Here is an 18,095-nt window from a genome sequence, read left to right as displayed (position 1 = left end):
AGAGAGAGAAACCATGACTGACATTACCCGAAAAGCCATTTTGGAAAAGTCTCAGTAAGAGAGAGGACCTCAACAGTATTAGATGTCTTAGTAAAATCAAGAAAGAAGAAAAATAAAAAGACACTACTGGCCAGTAAATTAAGACATTTTTGATATTTAATTTGTTTTGGAACAGCAAACAGCTTCAGTAAATTATAGATTAGAATGGGTAAAGAGTTATGGATCCTGAGAAGGAGTAGTAAACACAGTTGTGAAAGGCAAAAACACAAGCTCTGCAGATACCTGGGATTCCTAAACTGAGGATTTCATTGCACAACTGGCATTTCTATCTCTGAAAAGTGTGAGGAATCAATGGAAGTAAGTAAAGGATGATCAGGAACAGCTGATCTAAAAGACCTAGAGTTCCCAAAGAGCCTAGTCTTTGGGCAGGATATTGTGAACTACTAGCATTAATTCCTCCTCTACACATTCTCCAGGAAAACTTATAAATTTCCTTCACACTGAGAGACAGGGACTTTTTAGTAAGACTTGGCCTCCAAGCTAATGGCTTCCCTTTCTAGAACTGTATTTCTTTTCCTTAAGCTGTTCTTGTTGTTCCATCTTTCACAACATTTCCCTGGATGAGTAATTTATAGATTATCTTATTGTCCCTTACTTATTATCTCCTAACAAGTCTTTGTGAGTCCTACAAACAATGCATTTATTTCTAAACCTCATCACAAGTGGTATGCACCAACTCTGCATTCAGTGACACTTGGTTACTTGAAATCAGTCACAGTGAGAGTATTTATTCCCCAGAAATCAGCAAACTCTGCACATCGAACTTTTTCCTTGCACATAGCATGTATCAGGATACCACGCTCTACCCATCACAGAAACTGAAAGGACTAGGTAACTAAGCTCTAAGCACCTATCACCTCAGGAGTTTATACTCTGCTCTGACACTTCACACTGGCGGTAATACTTCAGTATATAGCCCAGATAAAGCAACCATTCCACCCATTTCTATGCATTAACCATTCATTGAGTTCCTAGTCGGATACACTGATCTAAATAGTGAGAATACAAAAATAAATATGACTAATTATCCTCAAAGAATTTACAATCTAGAGGATGGATAGATAGGTAGAGAGAAAGAAAAGAGAGTGACAGAGAAAGTGAGACATGATGAAAGTATAAGAAATTCATGAATAAAGTCACAATAAAGTAGGAACACTCAAGGCAGTGTTTAATTCTCTTAGAAAGAATTAAGAGTTTTCTAGCTGAAATTTCATTTGCAGAATACTGTTTACAAGGCTGAATCTTAAATTAGCCCTCAATTTTCTGTGGCCTTTCCTCACTGTCTTCTCCCTCCCACTAGAGAACTTATCACACAATACCCTCTTTAGGAGTCCTACCTAAACAAAATTATCAGAGTTCCCTGGTGGCTCATTGAGTTAAGGATCTAGTATTAAGATTGCTATAGTTTGGGTCACTGCTATGGCACAGGTTCAGTCTCTGGCCCAGAAACTTCCACATGCTATGGCTGTGGCCAAAAAACATTAAACAAAATTCTCTACTGACGAACAGATTCTTGCCAGTGCAACATTCACCTGGAACAATGATAAGAACTTTGGCTAGGTCAGAGACAAACATCATCTGGAAGTAGCTCCTCAAAAAGAGAGTACCTGCAGTTGTGGTACTAATGAAAGACAACATCTACTTTCTTTGAATTATTATATGGAATAAAATAAGGCGATGAAAATGAGAACATTTTCTTATTCCATGATTTAATTTGCCACAGTACCAATACACCCTCTGCTCTGTTCTTGTCTCCTCTAGACCCCCAGACTGATATCAAGAGCCCTGCCCAGAACTCCAGCCCCTCTCTTCTTTTCCAAACATTAAGTTGGCCCTAATTTTTTTCTGACCTTTTATCTACTCTCTCTGAACATGATATGATTATTCCTCCAAGTACTTCTTGATGGCCTAAAACTTATTATTCTTCAAACTTTGGCTTTCTTACTTCCCAGGTTTTTTGGCCATAACAAATTCTTGGACTAGAATCTTAGACAACAAATGCCAGGCTTATGGTGAGATCCAATAAATTGAAGACAAGCAATACTTAAGAAATTCTCACAGAAGTTCATGCACAAAGCTTAAACAACCTGAGTTGCTGAGATGCTGTAGAGAAATCAAACTAGGAAATTGCCTGATCCAAGAACTTGAAAGTATTATATAAGAGAAAATGAAAATTTTGTTTTTGAAATTTGATTTTATTTTTGTCTCAGAAATATTATTGTAGGAGTTCCCGTCGTGGCTCAGAGGTTAACGAATCTGATGAGCATCCATGAGGATGCAGGTTCCATCCTTGGCCTCGCTCAGTGGGTTGGGGATCCGGTGTTGCTGTGAGCTGTGGTGTAGGTCGCAGACGTGGCTCGGATCCCACGTTGCGGTGGCTGTGGTGTAGGCTGGCAGCTGTAGCTCTGATTCAACCCCTAGCCTGGAAACCTCCATATGTTGTGGGTGCGGCCCTAAAAAGACAAAAGACAAAAAAAGAAGAAATATTATTGCAAAAGTTTAATAATAACTTTCCTTGCCATAGAGCTCTGCTGATATGCTGTGCCTTTCCCCTAATATTAGATAAGTAGGGAGAACATTAGCTTTTCCACTTAGAGTCTGGAACATCCTGGAGAATAATAATTTCCTGTAAATTTTTCTAGTTCATGATCTGCTTAATAGTAAACATCAAAGTGCTGTCGGGAATAGCTTCCTCACTGTCGTCCAAGATTTTAATGATCTCCATTCACAGCACAGTTTTCAGCTGAGATCCTGTAATCCTATGCAATAAACTTTGTTTTTGTTCCATTAAAGAGAATGATGAGCACATCATACATTGTTCATCCATCAGCTGTAAACTAATACATGCCTAATTATTTTAAACATCATTTATTGTATAAGTGCCAAAACAACACCAACCCTTTCCTAAATAAGTGAACTTACATTCATAACTCATTACCTTGATATCGTAATAATTTAGCTGCTTCTATCTCACTGTTAAATTATATAACTTTTGTTTATCATACTTTAGGAAAAGAAAAAAGATTGAGCCATTTTAAAAGTCCCATAGTAGGTTATTTATTACTTTGATTTCTGGGATTTTTTTTTTTTTGGTGAATCGTATACTAAAGATGTTATATTCTAAATGTATTGAAAATATGTTCTTCTAAAATTTTACTTATAAAAATTTTTTCCTTTTTGTTTCTCACTTTACAAATTTCTCATTTTGTTTATCATGTGTATATTTGTAATGGAAACTTGTGCTATATTCTGAAGATAAAATGTTCAGTTGCTTAGAAATAGACAGAGAAACATATTTGGTACAAACCGTCAAATCAGCATCAGCATCAAATTAGAGTTTTTAGCTAGCTGTTTTCTCTCTTTATTTCATTCAGTGTCTTTTTATTTATGACTCACTTTAGGTGCCAGAAATGAGCAGCTGCTGTGTTCTAAGCATATGGTTGGGTATTTTAAATGTATTATTTCTCTTACCACTCATAAGAATCCTTAAAACAGGATTTATCTTGATTTATCCTTATCAATACTTGTACAAAAGCTAAACCTCAGAGTTTATATTAAATTAAATATTTGACTCTTATGTGCTAAGAGAATTACAAAGATAAGGAAGATACTGTTCTGGCTTTCTGGAGCTTATATTCTAATAGAAGGTTTGACAAATATGAATACACTTAACACACACACACATCAATCAAAAGATAGCACATGATGAATTATATGAGGCATAAAACTATAGTATGTGGAATCTTGACTTTTCTTAAGTTTTGCATGTCACAATTCGAGCTCAGCAAACTAGATTATCTGAGAGGTCTTAGCCAAAGATATGTGTAATGTACACCATATGTATTTTTTTAAAAAAGAAAAAGCTCAAATTCTTAAGTCTTAGTATCATAGCAACAGGATCAAAAGTCATGACAGCCTAAAAGACAAAGGCTAGAATATGCAAAGTCAGAATCCTAACTGCTAAAATATAAAAGTCAAAAAACAAAATGAAGGCAAAGAAAATTAGACAAGAACCAGTCAGGGAGACATGAGATACATGGGATACACAGGTACCAGGTGGCTTTGGTTATTAGGATAAAGTACCAGAGACACATATTAACAATGAGGCAGCTTCTGTGTCAGCCAAGAAGTATTGTATATTTCCTGCTAAGGTAAAGCTATTCTTTATCCAGCAGTTAAGAATCAGTCTTTCCCTATGAGGTGATGGGATATGAATGAACCTGGCCAAATGGGGAAGGTGAGGCCTGAGGACATACTAAGAGTCAGTGGGAAAGTTTGGTTTAATATTTTAGTTTCCTTTATAAACATACTTTCTGAAATGAATCTCTCGGAATATGAATAAATGGTTATATTGTTATTGTAACTTAGAGCTGTCTTAAAGGAATAAATTTATTGTTGGGTATTTTACCTAATATTTCTTTTGGTAACTACATTCCTGGAATTGATACTCTGCCAGTGTTCAGCTACTATCTAATCATCATCATCATTTGTCATTTATTAAGCACTTCTTATGTGTCTGGTATTGTGCCAAGTGCTTTATGTACATTATCTTATTTAATCCTTGCAACAAACCTAGGAGATGGGTATGATTGTTGTCCACATTTTAACAGAAGAAAAACTGAGACTAATAGAAGTAATAGGCCCAGGATCACAAACCTAGTAATTTATGTAGCCTGGATTCATACCAATTGTTCTTTCAATAATTACATTTACCCATATTACCTTCTAGAGTTAAAACGTAGAGTTTTTCACTTTAATTTAAATGATATAATAATCTCATGAACAAAAGCAAAGAAAAACAAAATAACCAAAACTGCTTTTCTATCCAATTAGTTATTTTAAAAGCTATACAGTAATATGCTTCTCTTTTTTTTATAAATTCTAAGAATAAGAAAGACCAAGTTCCCCCAATACAGTATAGTATCTATTAAACAATTGAATAATTTTGAAAAAATTTCTTGAAGCATCCATTTTTTATATAAATGAAATGTCCCCAAATTAGATAGATAAAATGAAAGACTTACATTTTTGTCTCAACTTGAGACATTTTTAAGTACATTGTTATCATAGATAATGTTGGATCCATTCATTGAAATGCTATCCTAGGAAATGACCAAAGACATTGTCATTTAAATTAAATTGTTTTCAATATTTTAATATGACTTTAGTTTGTAAAAGAATATCATGGACTAAATGTTCTCCAAGTAAATCTTCTATAAATAAATAAAATTCATTTTAAAATCACACATAAGGATTCTATTTACATAAATATTTCCAGGAAAAATCACGGCAATTTTTAAATAATTTAATTGTATTCTTTTTTATAATTGAGAATTGATCAAAGTTGAAAATTAGAGTGGATTAAGGTAGACCATATCTCACCTAATTTATATATTTCTAGATTAAGGATTTGATTATTTAATTTTATGGAGCCTTTGAAATGCTTCTTTTATTTATTTTACATTTGAAGAAAGGATCAATTATTAATGCAAAAATATCTAAGATGATACTGGGATATCCTGGGGAAAAAAAATCACTTGAATCTGATCTAATATTTATACCATACCCTATTGCCATTCAATTTGTCTTACCAAAATTTTTTACCTATCTAATATTTTCAGTAAATTGTTATTCATACAGGACTATTTATTAGGTAATTATTCAAGTCACAGTCAGTGGTTTATGCAAGATAATCATCTTTCTAATGCTTCATGAAATTTACCAGTATCTATGATTTAAAAGATCTCCATTATGAAACTGACAAATAAGGATTTTTCACTAAGTATATATTAATAAAGAAAAATCTATTAGCAGATAGTCTCTGAACCCAGTAACAGCCATCAGATAGTAATGATATGGCAATTATAATACTGACTGTATTATTTCATATTATGCCAGATACCAGATATGTATTATTTCTAATTTTCAAAACAATCCTGCAAGGAAGATGTTATTTTTCCTGTTATTTTATAAACAGCATTTTAAAGATTAAACAATTTGCTCAAGTTCATCTAGCTGGTAAGAGTTTCTTTACTCCAGGTTTTTCAGACTTTCAAATCTATTCTTTTTCACATCTCACATGTCATTAACATAAAGCATTTATAATGATTTTCAATTTACCAGAACACCCTGCACCTTGGCTGTGCCAGATAACCATCTGATTATTTCAATTCCAGGAAGTTTGAACTATTGTAAATAATAATGACTTTTTCTAGTATTTCTAGGATTCATCAAAATTCCAGCAACCATTCAGAAATTAAACCTTCTCTTTTCTCTTGGCTTTTCTTTAAAAAGTTAGTGTTTCAATAATTTTTGTATTATCTCTAGGTTTTCAGTGAAGCATAATGGATTAAAGAGAAAATTGATGCTACTAAAATTGTTTTTTTATAAGTTACAATGGCAACTTCATCATACTTTTTTCTTTAAATTTTATTCAGAAATATAAAAAACTTCTGCTTCCTAATATTAAGCCAAATATTTATTTCTCAGATTTTACCTATATGATCTTCCCTGAGGCCATTGCTGTTGTGAAACTATTTTAATGGCCTTCTTTGGGGTGTGGTGAAAATGCTCTAATTGCCTTTGCTAAAATCAAGGGTTCATATAAATTGAATTTTTCTTTTAGGATAATTGCCATTCACTTTTGTTTTATATGCAACTGAGTGGGGTTTTGCAGTATCCTCTGTGGACAATTAAAGTGCTGAAATAGGAGAAGCGAATAATTGCTTTGTGTGGTAATACTGACAACTTCTGCGTATTTGTCAATCTGTGTTAACAGTATCGATCAGGATGGGATCCTCATAGAGGGGCAGATAATATTTCCACTAAATCTTCGGACAGTGATGTAAGTGATATATCTGCGGTTTCAAGGACTAGTAGTGCTTCTCGTTTCAGCAGCACAAGCTACATGTCTGTCCAATCAGAACGGCCAAGAGGAAACAAGAAAATCAGGTGAGTAAGGGGATTTTAGCAGGAAATTCTTCTCAATATATCTTAGAAGATCTTTATTTTTCTTTGGTTAAATGTAAAACCTTTTATCGCTAAAAGGTTTATATATATCATTAAGATAGTAAGAGCTTCTAGACATACTTCTTTTTGTTGTTTTGTTCTCCCCTTCAAACTTCTTGAACAGAAAAGTTTTATAGAATTTACAGCAATTTTCTTACTAGATCATATGAAATAATATAATTAGTTATTTTTTATGTTTGTTATTTTCAAAGTAATTGTTATTATATCTTTATTGAAATTAAAGTGATGGTTAACTGAAGACTTGAGTTTTTTAATGTTCTAAGGAATAAGAAAAATCATATTTTGGAGGGATTTTTTTTCCTAGCTGCACATCTATCAGTGATTCAGAAAACTGATAAGAATATTACCTTTTGAGTAGGATGCTTTCCCATCCTCCTTAAACTTTAATAAACACATGGGAAAAGTTCTGTTTCTCAAGGAAGTTTATTAATGTAATGTATGTTAGTATAATTTTCATTTATCACCTGAGCTATAGACCTTATGGACACCTGAGCTAAGTTATTTTTTTAGTCCTATTGGATAAAAAAAAAAAAAAAATCCGTAATGGAGAGACCACAGCTGTTTTCCGTGCGACTTTGTAACAGGAAAGTACAACTTAAAAACAGTTATGAGTAAGTGGAGCTTACAGAGTAATTCTCTGGTATACACTGGAAAAAAGTTTTCAGGGCTTAAAATAAGTAATTTTTATTTATGTTTTAGTAGTTTTCATTACTTTTCTACTTAATTTTGTATGTATTTGCTCTTGACTTTTTCTTTCTTTTTGTGTTTATTTGCATGCCTTCAATTTGTGTTGCTTTCAAAAGGCCAAAGGGAATAGAAGAGGGAGGGAAAGAAGGGGATAAGCATGAAGAGATAGTTCATGAGGAAGAAGAGGTAAATGAAGAAAGAATTAATGAGAATGAGGCAGGGAAAGAGATTACAGAAACATGTAATAAGGAGAAAAACAGACAATCAGGAGACGAGGAAAAAACACAAGATGTACCTGAGCAAGGGAAAGAAAAAGAACAGTGGAATAAAGAGGATTTGCAAAAGCAGTTCTCACAAGATGATGACAGGTAAAGTTTGCCAAATTTTGTAGACATTTCCCATTTGTAATGTCCTTTTTCCTACCCCAAAAACTATTTTTGCCATTTACTTTTGGTTTATTTTCTTGTGTTTTATCTATTCAGCTTCTAATACAACTAATGAGTATGTTGTCAAATTATTACCAGATTGATTTACCAGATAGTCTCTAATTTGTATACACTAGCTCTGAGAGTCTGATTTCTTGGGTTTTCAAGTTCTTTTTGACTAGCTAAGTCGAAGGTAATTTCCCTTTAATTATTTTTGCATGAATTACTGCATATCTTCCCTATTTGTAGAGTCAAAACCTTTAAAATGAGATTCTGATGGGCTTAAAAAAATTTAGCCTGCTCTGTAAGAAATATTACATACTGGAAATGAACTTTAAAAATAAGTGGCAAAATAGGTAGCAAAAAGTAAGCTTTATTCAGTCTCTGAATAAAGAAAAAAAATCAAGTTCCTTGCCTCATTGTAGTTTTCTGGTGGGTTCTAGGGTAGATTTGAGTCCTGAGGAAGATTGTGAAACAGGAGCAATGCTCTTTGGTACTCTGAAGAGAAAGGGCAGATGCCCCAGGCCTTATTGTAAGGCAAACATGTTGGGTTAGACCTCTTAGAAATTCATTCAGCTAGAGACTACCAGAGAAGGAACTTTGAACGGGAGAAAGGGGAAAAACATAAGCAGCAAGGCATAAAAACAGCTATGTTTTCATTTTCATAACACAGTGCACTAAGTATGCACCATCTTTACAGTGCTGTATTGAAAGTCATATCAGCACAGGTACGCATGGGACTTCATCTTTCTGTCCAAAGGGATGAAATTTCTCTGGTTAAATTTCTCTGAGACTGAGAATTGCAAATCATATATGTTTTGGAGGAATTTGATTTTCTAGTAATCAATCTAGAGTTTAATTTTGTATTAGTATGAAGTTGGCATAATAAGCACACTCTATTATAAGCCAAATTTTGCTTTATTATATCTAAATCCAATCTCAATTTGTGCTTTACTCTTGTGAGAAAGGTAATTGGCATAAATATTTGCTCCTTAACTCATAACTTTTTATCTCAGGTTGGCATATATAACTATATCTGTGATCTATACAGGTTTCTGTATAACAAACACAAAACCTAAAAATGAATCTTAAGGTAGGCATATTTTGTGATTTGAGTCTAAGCTAGTAATTTTAAGTCTATCTTCATCATTTATCTAACTTTTGATAATTACATTGGTTTATTAATGAAGATCATTTTCTGATTTGCTTGGCATAGGTAATTTCATCATTAATTCGTAGAGAAAAGCTCTCCAAGTTTCTTTGGAAAGAAATGTAAAGTTTCCTTTCTTCCAAAAGCAGAGCAAAATGTGAACCTCTAATGTGTTTTATTTTCTATAGATTGTGTAGACGAGAACATATGAACCCTTTGGTGTTTGTCTGGAGCCAAAAGCCTATGTTAGCATACCTGGCTTGGTGGGGAAAAATTTGAAGATTATATCCTTAAGTTCTTGATTTTTAATATTACTTTCTTCACCATTTTCTTCTTAAAAAGAGCACATTATTTTACACAGAAAAGGAAAGATGGTATATTCCTGGCAATGAGTCATCAGGGCACTGTACTGGGCTTAAGTAATTATATAATACTTCCAGAACTGTAAACTACAGGGGACCAAGCTGATGTCTCTAGGGAACATATATTCCATAAGATGGCAAAAAATTATATAGAGAGTTACAGATCAGAGTTAAAATATGATAACACATTGTACTGCCTATGTAATAAAACATGGTATGTACTGCATATTTGCATCTATGTTATAGCTCTTATAAAGGGAAACAGTATGTCTCATGAAAATAATTGTCTGACTCTCTCACATGTACCTACCCACTTTGCCTGGGTTTTTTTTTTTTTTTTTTTTTTTTTTGCTTGTCAAATAGAGGAATCAATAATTCACACTCCCTCTCATAGTTTCAGTGAATGTAGTTAGTACACAGCAAACAAGGAAGAAGCATCTTCTGTTACACTGGTGATTTGTCTTTATCATCATGAAGTTAAGAAATAATTGGGTCTGTGACTAACCACCAGTAGAACAAACAGCTCAACATACGTTTCTCTTATTTGGCAATTGTTTCCAAAATTTGGGTAACCATTTGTAAATTGATCAGATAGAGTTTTTGTTGTTTTTTTATGAAAGTGTGTCTCAGTACTGACTCATCCCAGAGGGCATACTGATAGATTATGCTGTTTTGCTGATTTATTACTAATAACTTGTCTTTTCCCTTTCTCATTGAAGCTATCTCCTAGTTAATACCACTGAAAATCTTATAAGCCCAAGTAATGGCTCTCTGTTTTATGATTGTCCATGAAAAGGGAACCTTTTAAAAACAATTGACTATATAACTCTTAGAATTTTGATCCTGTTAGAGCCCAGAATTTGCATTTTTAACACAAACACACCCCCAAGTGGTTATGATGCTATCTTTCCTCCCTTTGGGGATACTAGTATTTCCTAATGAATCCCAAGATCAGCTCCTCAGTTTGGGGCAGGGGAGAGGTGGCTGGGATTTTGACTGGGATTGTGTTTAGTTAACCAATTTAGGGTTAGTTGCCATCTTAAAAAATACTCTCTTCCAATCCAAAAGCACAAGATACCCATTTATTTATGTATACTATCTTTCAATGATATTTCATAGTTTTCAGTATACATATCTTATACTTCTTTTGTTAAATTTAGTCTAAGGTTTTTTAAATTTTTTTGATGCTATTGTAAATGAAATTCTTGTACTAATTTCATTTTGGGACTGATCATTGCTAGTATATAGAAATTTATTTTTTCCAACCATGCTATATCATTTATTAGCTCTAAAAGTTTTTAGTTAACTCATTAGGATATGCTATATGAGATCATGTCATCTGTGAATAAAAATAGTTTTACCTGCTCCTTTCCTATTTGAATGTCTTCTAATTTACCTGGCTAAAACCATCACTACAGTGTTAAATAGAAATGCCCATGAAAATTTCTTAAAAGAAACAGCCAAGCAGAATTACTTTGCATTAGTTCTAAGAGCATTTTTGAAGATATTGTCTCCCGTGTCACTCATACATTTTAGAACAGTCTATGTAAAACCTCCTTTTAAAATTTTATGAGTAGCTCTCTTAAAGAGTAGATGTATCTGCTAAACAAAACAAAACAATATAGCCCATTGTGTGTTCTCTTTATCTAGTCTACCAGGAAGTTCAAGTTCATAGCCAAAGACATGATAATTTCATTCAACTCTTGAACTAAAGTGTATTAAAATCATTATATTATATATAATAATTGACATTTTTACTTTTGCTTCTTTTTTGAGGCTTCTCTTTACCTCTATTTCATTACAGTTGTATGAGTAACTTCTTTAAAAAGCTACCTCAAATTACATAGTTTTCTATTGTATCATTCCAACCTTTCAAATTCAACCCGATTACACTCTCTTTGTCTTGAAATGCTTTTTTTCTCTGAGGTCTTAATAGTTTTCATATTGTATCATTCCAACTCTTAATAGTTTTCATATTGTATTATTCCAACCTTTCGAAATCAAACCGATTACACTCTCTTTCTCTTGAAATGCTTTTTTTCTCTGAGGTCTTGGGATTGTATACTCCTTTAGTCCTCTACCCATCTCTCTGGTCACCTCTATCTTCTCTGTGAGCAACAACCCCATCCATGTTGATATCTTCCAGAATCCCATCCCAGGACCTCTTTTTTTTTAAGTTTTTTATTTTTTTATTGTAGTTGATTTACAGTGTTCTGTCAGTTTCTACTGTGCAGCAAAGTGACCCAGTTATACATATTTATATACATTTGTTTTTCACATTATCCTCCCTCATGTTCCATCACAGTGATTGAATATAGTTCCCTGTGCTATACAGCAGGATCTCATTGCTTATCCACTCCAAATACAATAGTTTGCATCTACTAACCCCAAACTCCCAATCCATCCCACTCCCTTCCCCTTCCCCTGGCAAACAAAGTCTGTCCTCCATGTCCATGATCTGTTTTTGTTTTATAGATAGATCATTTATGCCATATTTTAGACTCCACATGTAAGTGATACCATATGATGTCTGTCTTTCTCTTTCTGAGTTAGTTCACTCAGTATGAGAGTCTTTAGTTCCATCTGTGTTGCTGCAGATGACATTATTTTGTGCTTTTTAATGGATGCATAGTATTCCATCATTTATATGTACCACATCTTCTTAATCCATTCAACTCTCAACAGACATTTAAGATGTTTCCATGTCTTGGCTATTGTGAATAGTGCTGCAATGAACATATATATATATATATATATCTTTTTGAATGAAAGTTTTGTTCAGATATATGTCCAAGAGTGGGATTGCTGGATCATATGGTAGTTCTATATTTAGTTTTCTGAGGTATATCAATACTGTTTTCCATAGTGGTTGTACCAATTTACATTCCCACCAACAGTGAAGAAGTATTCACTTTTCTCCACGTCCTCTCTAGCATTTGCTGTTTGTTGACTTGTTAATGATAGCCATTCTACCTGCTGTGAGGTGGCACCTCATTGTAGTTTTGATTTGCATTTCTCTAATAATTAGTGATGCTGAGCATTTTTTTCATGTGCCTGCTGCCATCTGTATGTCTTCTTTGGAGAAATGTCTCTTTAGGTCTTCTGTTTTTCATTTGGGTTGTTTGCTTTTTTGGTTGTTGAGTTGTATGAGTTGTTGGCATATTTTGGAGATTAAATCAGTGTCAGTTGAGTCATTTGCAAAGATTTTCTCCCATTCTGTGGGTTTTCCTTTCATTTCTTTAATGGTTTTCTTTGCTGTGCAGAAGCATTTGAGTTTAATTAGGTCCCATTGGTTTGTGGGGGTTTTTTTGTCTTTATTCTAGGAAGTAGGTCAAACAAGATGTTGGTGTGATTTATGTCAAAGAGTGTTCTGCCTGTGCTTTCCTCTGGTAGTTTTATAGTATCTGGCCTTACATTTAGGTCTTTAATCCATTTTGAGTTTATTTTTTTTGTATGGTGTTAGAAAATGTTCTAATTTCATTCCCTTACATGCAGTTGTCCAGTTTTCCCAGCACCATTTAATGAAGTATCTTTCTCCCACTATATGTTCTTACCTTCTTTGTCATAGATTAGTTAACCATAGGTACTCGGGTTTATTTCTAGGCTTTCTCTCCTGTCCCATTGATCTATATTTCTGTTTTTGTGCCAGTGCCATACTGTTTTGATAACTGTATCTTTGTAGTAGAGTCTGAAGTCAGGGAGTCTGATTCCCCAGTTCCGTTTTTTTCTTTTAAATAGTGCTTTGGCTATTCAAGGTCTTTTGTGTTTCCATACAAATTTTAAAATATGCTCTTCCAGTTCTGTAAAGAATGTCGTTGGTAATTTGATAGGGATTGCATTGAATCTGTAGATTGCCCTAGGTTGTGCTCTCATTTTTGACTATATTAATTCTTACAATCCAAAAGCATGGTGTATCTTTCCATCTATTTGTATCTTCTTTGATTTCTTTCATCAGTGTCTTACAGTTTTCAGAGTATAAGTCTTTTGTCTCTTTAGGCAGATTTATTCCTAGGTATTTTATTCTTTTTGATGTGATGGTAAATAGAATGGATTCCCTAATTTCCCTTTCTGATCTTTCATTGTTAGTATATAGAAATGCAATCAATTTCCTCTTTTCTTTACATGGTCTCTCTTGATGGTGTTTTCTATTCCATGGCTCCCAGGAACATCTGTATATTGATGGCTTCCAAGTCTATATTTCCAGTCCAGGTCTCTTTCTTAATCACCTGCCAGATCTATCCAGTCCTGTTCTGGCCATCTACTTGTCTGTTCTGGGATGTATGAAATTCAGCAAGTAAAATTTAATTCATCATACCCCTTACCAAGTAGGCAACCAAACTTAATAACCTGCTCCTCCTTTTTACTCTCTCTCTCATTCTCACACTTGCCCAAACCAGGAACCTGGTCTTCACTCTCTACTAGTCCTTCTCTACTGAGCACAATTCCCTCCCTCCTATCACCAAATCCTATTGATTCTAATGCTTAATTTTCTCTAAAATATGTCCATTTCTCCATAACCCAATTTCCACTTCCATAGTTTAAGCTATTATCTCTCATGGAGTAGGAAAATCTTATCTTTTAAAATTAATATCCCATATATCTGAGCTCATTGTGCTAATAGCATAAAAAAATGAGTAGCCAATTTCTCTGAAGTTGTTCATTTGTAAATTGTATACTTTTAAAAGATAAATTTTATAGTATGTGAATTACATCTTTTAAAATGTTCAAAGGGTGTCTGCAAAAAGAAGGAAATCTGTGATCTATGTTGCTTCTTCAGTAAATATTATTAGTATAGTGGTGATAAATGCAAACAAAATATTTTGTTTGGGGTTAGGTTTTTCAAGCATGTCTTTTGTCTAGTCCAATATTCCTTAAGAGCCACCATTCCCTAAAATGTTTGTTGCCTCTTGTTAATTCTGGCACACATTTTTAACATTACCAGGGTGCTGACGATGAATAAAACACAGACCTTATTCTCAAAAAAAGATGACAGTTTTCTTTTCCCATTTGTTGCACCCTAAAACTTACCCTTTTCATATAAATATAATTGTTGAACTAAAACAGTGTACTAGCTCACTCTCTCTTTCACTGTAGGTATAGATAAAGAGATAGAGGGATGCAGATAGAGGAATATATGTTACATATATATTCCTCCATTAATAAGTAAATAAGATATTTTCATAAAGATTTAGGAAAATTACTGAGTTAAGTGTTGATTCTCCACTATGTTATTCTCCATGTGTGGTAAATTTGAGTGCAATGTGACTTGCAGTCTTCATTTTGGATCACTGAAAATGAGAAATTTGAGATTTGATCATATATGTAGTCTGAAGAGAAAGAGCATTTGAAGATAGAATACTGAGAAGGCACAGCAACTAGAGTAAGAACCTGGAGACAGAGGAGGGGTTTGGGTTAGAAGCATAGGTGGATGGATTGGCTCAAACCAGAAGAAAGACAGATGATAAAATAGATCAATTATTAGACAGAGTTGGGAAGTTGCTGTCACTGCCTGATGGCTCTAATGTTCTCAAGCACCTAAGAGGCCAGAATATGAGTTTGAAAGTCGAATTTGATATTTAATTTGAAGACTTGGAAAAATCACAAAAGAAAAATGGGAAAAGTACCTTACCAAAGGCAAATTAAAAAGTTGATGAATAGTTCTGCAGATCCAGTAGTTTTAAGAGATAGCAACGTGGGAGAGTAGTGTGATCTTTTCCAGCAGCACTGAGCCCATCCATGTGCCAAAACAGAAATCAAATTGTAGCATTTGTAGAGAAGTGGGAGTTTTGATGGATGAGGTTGTTGAAAAAAAGCAGTGGAAAGCAATTGAGAGTGCTTATGTAAATGTCAGTGTTATACAAGAAGGAAAAGTCCAGATGGCAACTAATAGACTAGGACAACATAGGGAAACTCCAAGAACTGGAAAACCAGATCATGTGATCAAAAAGCGAGTTTAGGATGCTGAGAAAGTAAGAGGTTTTAGACAGAGTATGTCATTGAAACTTAAGATTATGAGGTGGAGCTACTTTTTCAATTGACAAATTCTAAGGCATAATCATTGGGGTTAGTAGAAGAGTGGAGGAAAAGAATAAATATGAAGGTAACTGCAGATATATGAGTTTTGGAATTCTGGGGCATAAATCTAGGTCTTCTTAATGAATATTTATGTTTCATATGATTATGAGAATTTGGGAATTTGAAAGAAGTCTAAGCCAGCTTCTAAAGACTTTAGTGAATGATGCAGTGACTATGAGGTCATAGATGACAGGAAGGAAGGAAAAAAAGGATTAGTATATACTGGCATAGAAGTTATAAGATGCAAAGAAATTTAAACTTTTAAATAAAGTAAAAGAGAAATACATTTTTTGAAAGTAGCCAGTAGCTAGAAATATGACAACAATGGAAGAAGGATAAGTATTTGTCACTAGACAAGATTTCAGGGGAAGCAGTATGTTCAAGAAAACACCAGGTTTTATTTAAGATGGTTAGTAAGTAAGAAGGGTTAGGAAAGAGTGCTAAGGTTATAGCTTTGTAATAGCGCCACCTGGCTTTTGCTTTGCTGCTGGTGTCAACACATTTCAGAAAGACCCTTTCAGCTAACTCAAAATATTTATACTTCAATACCACATCTCTATTCGACATGAAATTGGAGACCACTGTTAATTAAAAATTACTCCTACATCTTACAAAAATTTTTAGAGTCTTAAACAATTTGATTGACTTTGTAGCATAAAGTTTTATTTTTATAGAAATAATAAAAATAAGATCCAGTTTAAAGTCAAACAGTTCCCATGCATGAGTATTATTATTATTACTATTATTATATTATGTTAGATGCCCATCCTTCAACACTCAAATACAAATTCACACAATAGACACCTCTCCTCTTCCTTCACAATTCATCCAATACTTTTTTACAGTAATAGTTTTTCTTATAGTGCTCATTTTTCTCCCTGCAGTATTGTTAATTATGTATACATTTAATCTACCATTGTTGGCTATTAGTTAGCTTTTTGAGGATATCATTTGTCATTTTCATGTTTTTGTTGTCCTACCTCTCAGTATCTACAATACCTCACACATAGTAGGCACTCAGTAAAAGTTTGTGTATAAATGTATGAATAAATGAGATTGTAATAAAGAAGCAAAAGAAGTATGAAGAGCTTCTGGCATAATGAGATACCCAACATGCTCATCTCAATCTTCTTTGACAGAAGTTTTTAAATACCCAAAGAGGTCATTTTTTTCCCAATGGAAAGAAACCTATTTATTTCAGAAGTCAGTGGAATTTGCTTTAGAGGAGTTCATTTTATGACACACAGTGTATTCCACTTAGCAAAGATTGAGTTGTTTGGTTGGTTTACTGATTTGAAATGTGGTGGATGATAGTCATTATTTTATATGTAAAAATTCTGTGTAAAGTCTCACACGAATGGGAGAAAAACATACAAGAAAAGATAACAAAAGTCTCTATTAGACAGTATTTAAAGATTAGACAAATTCGTACCAATTTAATATGTCCCAAATTTATAGTGTAAAATAAATTTTAAATCCTATTGAAAGGTACCAAGATGAGAGAATGACTATCATTTGGGGGTGGCAAAAATTTAAAACTTTGTGAATTAGTCATCTGAGACTTTCTATCAAAATACTTTGAATAGATGATATGTAGCACTTAATACTAAAGTTATCCGAAGACAACTGCATATTTTCAGGATGCTAAAAATCAACACCAACTTTATTTTACTATTTCTGTTTATTATGGAGTATGAATTACTACTCTACATGGTGCACCTGTCATGTATGGAGACTTAACTTTCCAGTCTGGCACATCGGGGATTCAGCTGGCTTCCTTTACAAGATTGTGAATAAGAACTTGATGCCATGTTACACTGACTCATAGTAAGCATCATCCAAAAAAATGTTTTAGAATTATAATAGGTAATACCTAAGTCCTCCAAAAATGTACATGAGATAATATAGTGTGATGGTTAAAAGTTAGCTCTGGATTCAGAGTGAATTGAATCCTAATAATATAAATGTGGACAAATAAAAACCATTTTCTTACCTTTATATTGGGGATAATAACAGTAATTTTCTCTCAGGGTTCCCATCAAAATTCACTGAGATTATATCCTTAAAAATCTTAACACCATTCCTGGCACATGATGAGCATTTGATATATAATAGGGACTGAAAAGAAAGAAAAGGACAGAGGAGGGATGGATTGGGAGTTTGCGACTAGCAGATGCAAGCTATGTACACAGAATGGATAAAAAACAAGGTCCTATTGTATAGCATAGGGAACTATGTTCAATATTCAATAATAAACCATAATGGAAAAGAAAAAAGAGAGAAATAAAGAAAAAGAAGGGGATGGAA

The 18,095-nt window shown here is 33.5% G+C and overlaps 1 protein-coding gene across 1 annotated transcript in view; it reads left to right on the top strand.

The window, feature by feature from the left end:
* The window catches only part of RIMS2 (regulating synaptic membrane exocytosis 2), a 613,799-nt gene that overhangs the window by 473,159 nt on the left and 122,545 nt on the right, over window positions 1–18,095 (top strand). Inside the window, 1 exon segment of the mRNA XM_021090597.1 lies at window positions 6,839–7,011. Coding sequence (XP_020946256.1) covers window positions 6,839–7,011 — 173 coding nt within the window.

The sequence above is a fragment of the Sus scrofa genome, chromosome 4 (genome assembly GCF_000003025.6).
Source record: "Sus scrofa isolate TJ Tabasco breed Duroc chromosome 4, Sscrofa11.1, whole genome shotgun sequence".
NCBI lineage: Eukaryota > Metazoa > Chordata > Mammalia > Artiodactyla > Suidae > Sus > Sus scrofa.
The sequence above is the reverse complement of the archived record's forward strand: the minus strand, read 5'-3'. Positions and strand labels throughout refer to the sequence as shown.